This window comes from Octodon degus, unplaced genomic scaffold (genome assembly GCF_000260255.1).
Source record: "Octodon degus isolate 3935 unplaced genomic scaffold, OctDeg1.0 scaffold00055, whole genome shotgun sequence".
NCBI lineage: Eukaryota > Metazoa > Chordata > Mammalia > Rodentia > Octodontidae > Octodon > Octodon degus.
Window position 1 is genome coordinate 6,562,374 of NW_004524631.1, and position 2,317 is coordinate 6,564,690.

The 2,317-nt window shown below is 47.2% G+C and overlaps 1 protein-coding gene across 1 annotated transcript in view; it reads right to left on the reverse strand.

Moving 5' to 3' along the window:
• Window positions 1-1,654, reverse strand: part of Samd7 (sterile alpha motif domain containing 7) — a gene marked incomplete at its 5' end in the record, with an annotated part of 27,726 nt that extends 26,072 nt beyond the window's left edge. Inside the window, one exon of the mRNA XM_023717861.1 lies at window positions 1,006-1,654. Within this exon, the coding sequence (XP_023573629.1) occupies window positions 1,006-1,654 (649 nt within the window). The remainder of the gene's footprint in view (window positions 1-1,005) is intronic.
• Window positions 1,655-2,317: the final 663 nt, after the last annotated feature.

Consider the following 2,317-nt stretch of genomic DNA (forward strand, 5'->3'; position numbering starts at 1 on the left):
GCTACATCTTTGTCAGAAAGGCAAGTTATAGGGAAGCAGTTGGTATGGTGGCAAGAGTAAACACACCCTAACTAGTTTCAATTTTTTTTTCTTTTTTTTTTTTTTTTAGACAGGGTCTTGCCATGTAGTTCAAGCTGATCTGAACCGACTGTGTATCCAGGCTGACCTTGAACTCATGGTGTTCCTTCTGCCTCATTTTCTCGAGTGCGGGCTTACAGGGTGCACCACCACACTGAGGGACCAGCTCAGCCTTTAAGGAGTCCTAGGAGAGTATTCAGTTTGTGTTGTTCAGCAGTAACTGAGACAATTCTTTTAGATTAGATGATGTCACAATAATAATTGACACTAAAAGGTAAAGCTTTTGTTTCATTGGCTATTTTTTTTCCCCTATACTCATGAAGGAAGACAGAATTCATACCTTTAAGCAAAAGCTCCTTTGTTTTGTGTTGAAAAATTAGCAATAAATTAAATTAAGAATTTTTTTAAAAAAGGTATTTGGTTGTTACAGGGTCTTACTACACAGCTTGGACTCACAGTGATCTTCCTGTTTCAGCCTCCCCAGCACTGGGATTATAGGTATATGCCATGACTGGACTCTGTGGCTGGCTCAGTGTGCCCAGGGGTGGGACTGGTGTGGATGTGGTGCCAGGGATTGAATGGGGGTCCCTTCGCTTTTGCCTAAGCAGGTAGGTGCTTTAGTCCACTGAGCTATCTTACCAGCCCTAAATTAAGAATTTAGTTTAAAATTCTGATAGATCTTTCTCATACTTGCCCACACTTACCTTCTCAGCCTTTGCCAGAAGTTCTCTATTTAGAAAAAATACAGAGACTAGTGTCACTAGCATAGCTCGTTAGAACTGATGTAGTAAAGTGACTTCAAGCAGAACTCATTCTAAATAATAAAGCAGGCTTGATACCCACAGCCTTCTATGTAGTAGGGCAAGGGGGGGATAACCCGCCATTAGTGGGGATCAGTGGGGTTCTGCCCTTGGCCCCGACACCCACCTGGCACACACAGTGGAGGGGTTGAGGAGGAAAGCCCGTTCTTCTCACCATGCTCTCCAGGCGCCTGCTCTTCAGCTTCTTCCTTCCCACAGTCCCAGGCCTTTCCCAGGGGTGTGGTGGGAACAGCCCAGGGTTTCCTATGGGTGGACAGGAGTGCTCCACAGGGGTTGGTGAGAGGTGGTGTTGGCTTTTCACTGGTTTCGCTTGACCTCTGCGTATGGCATATCTCAATCTCTGGGTCTTTTGCATACTCTTCCTTTTCATAGGGAGCTGCCGGCATCTGGCCTAGGATTTTTTCTTCTGCTTGACTTTTGGAACTTTCAGTATCACCGTCTAGAGGTTTCTGGTACCCTGTGCCTCTCCTGGGTCGGTATTTCTGCCCCCAGCTCTCTAGAACATGTGGCCTAAGAACAGGGTTTTCCTGAAAGTGCCTGAGGACACTTCTGTGAAAATGCAGGTCACTGGCAGGGAGCACACTCCTGCCGTGGTAAGGGGCTGGGCCAGCTGGGATGCTGGAGTAGGGAAAGGGTACCCCTAAGCCAGCTAGTCCCTTGGGGTTCACCTTTTCCATCCTCCTTTGCTGGTAAATAGTGTACATTTCCAGTTCTGACCTAAAAATAAAATAATATGTAACCAAGAGAGAGAAAGATAAAAGCCATTACCATTTCATTGCCTTCCCTGGGATAGCGCCTCTGCTTTCCCTGTGCTCAGTGTACGAGATTTGTTTCATAGAAATGGGAATTCCCACCAAGGCCAGTAGGGAGGAGACTTCGGAGGAAATCTGAAGCTGAAGGGTTTGCCTAGTCTCATGATGGGAAGCCAAGTCTTTAGAAAGTTACCTATAATAAATATATGGTGCAAATTTAGCAGAAGTGGAGTGAGTGAGACTGCCCAGGCCCGCAGGATCCTGAATAGACCCAGAGCCCAGCCCGGCGAGTGAGTGAGACCACCCAGGGCCCGCGGATCTTCATTCGACCCAGAGTGCAGGCCCAGCAAGGAACCCTTCAGCAGAACTCCCTGTAAAGAGACTAGAGGAAAACCCACCCAGCTGATTCAGGAGCAGAACATCTTGCCAGAGAGACACAAAGGGTTCAACTCTAATGCGTGCAGCAGAAAGAAGTGGAGCACAGCAGCCAGATCCAAACAACACCCACCTGGAGGAATCCAAACTTCATAGATCCGGATCTGGGGCTAAGGTAATAACTCTATCTAAGCTCTACACCAGAGGTCAGAAGACAGTGGTATACAAAATGACAAAGAGAAGGAACAAAATGCAGTCTCAGGCCCCGAGTCCACCCAGTACAAATGCACA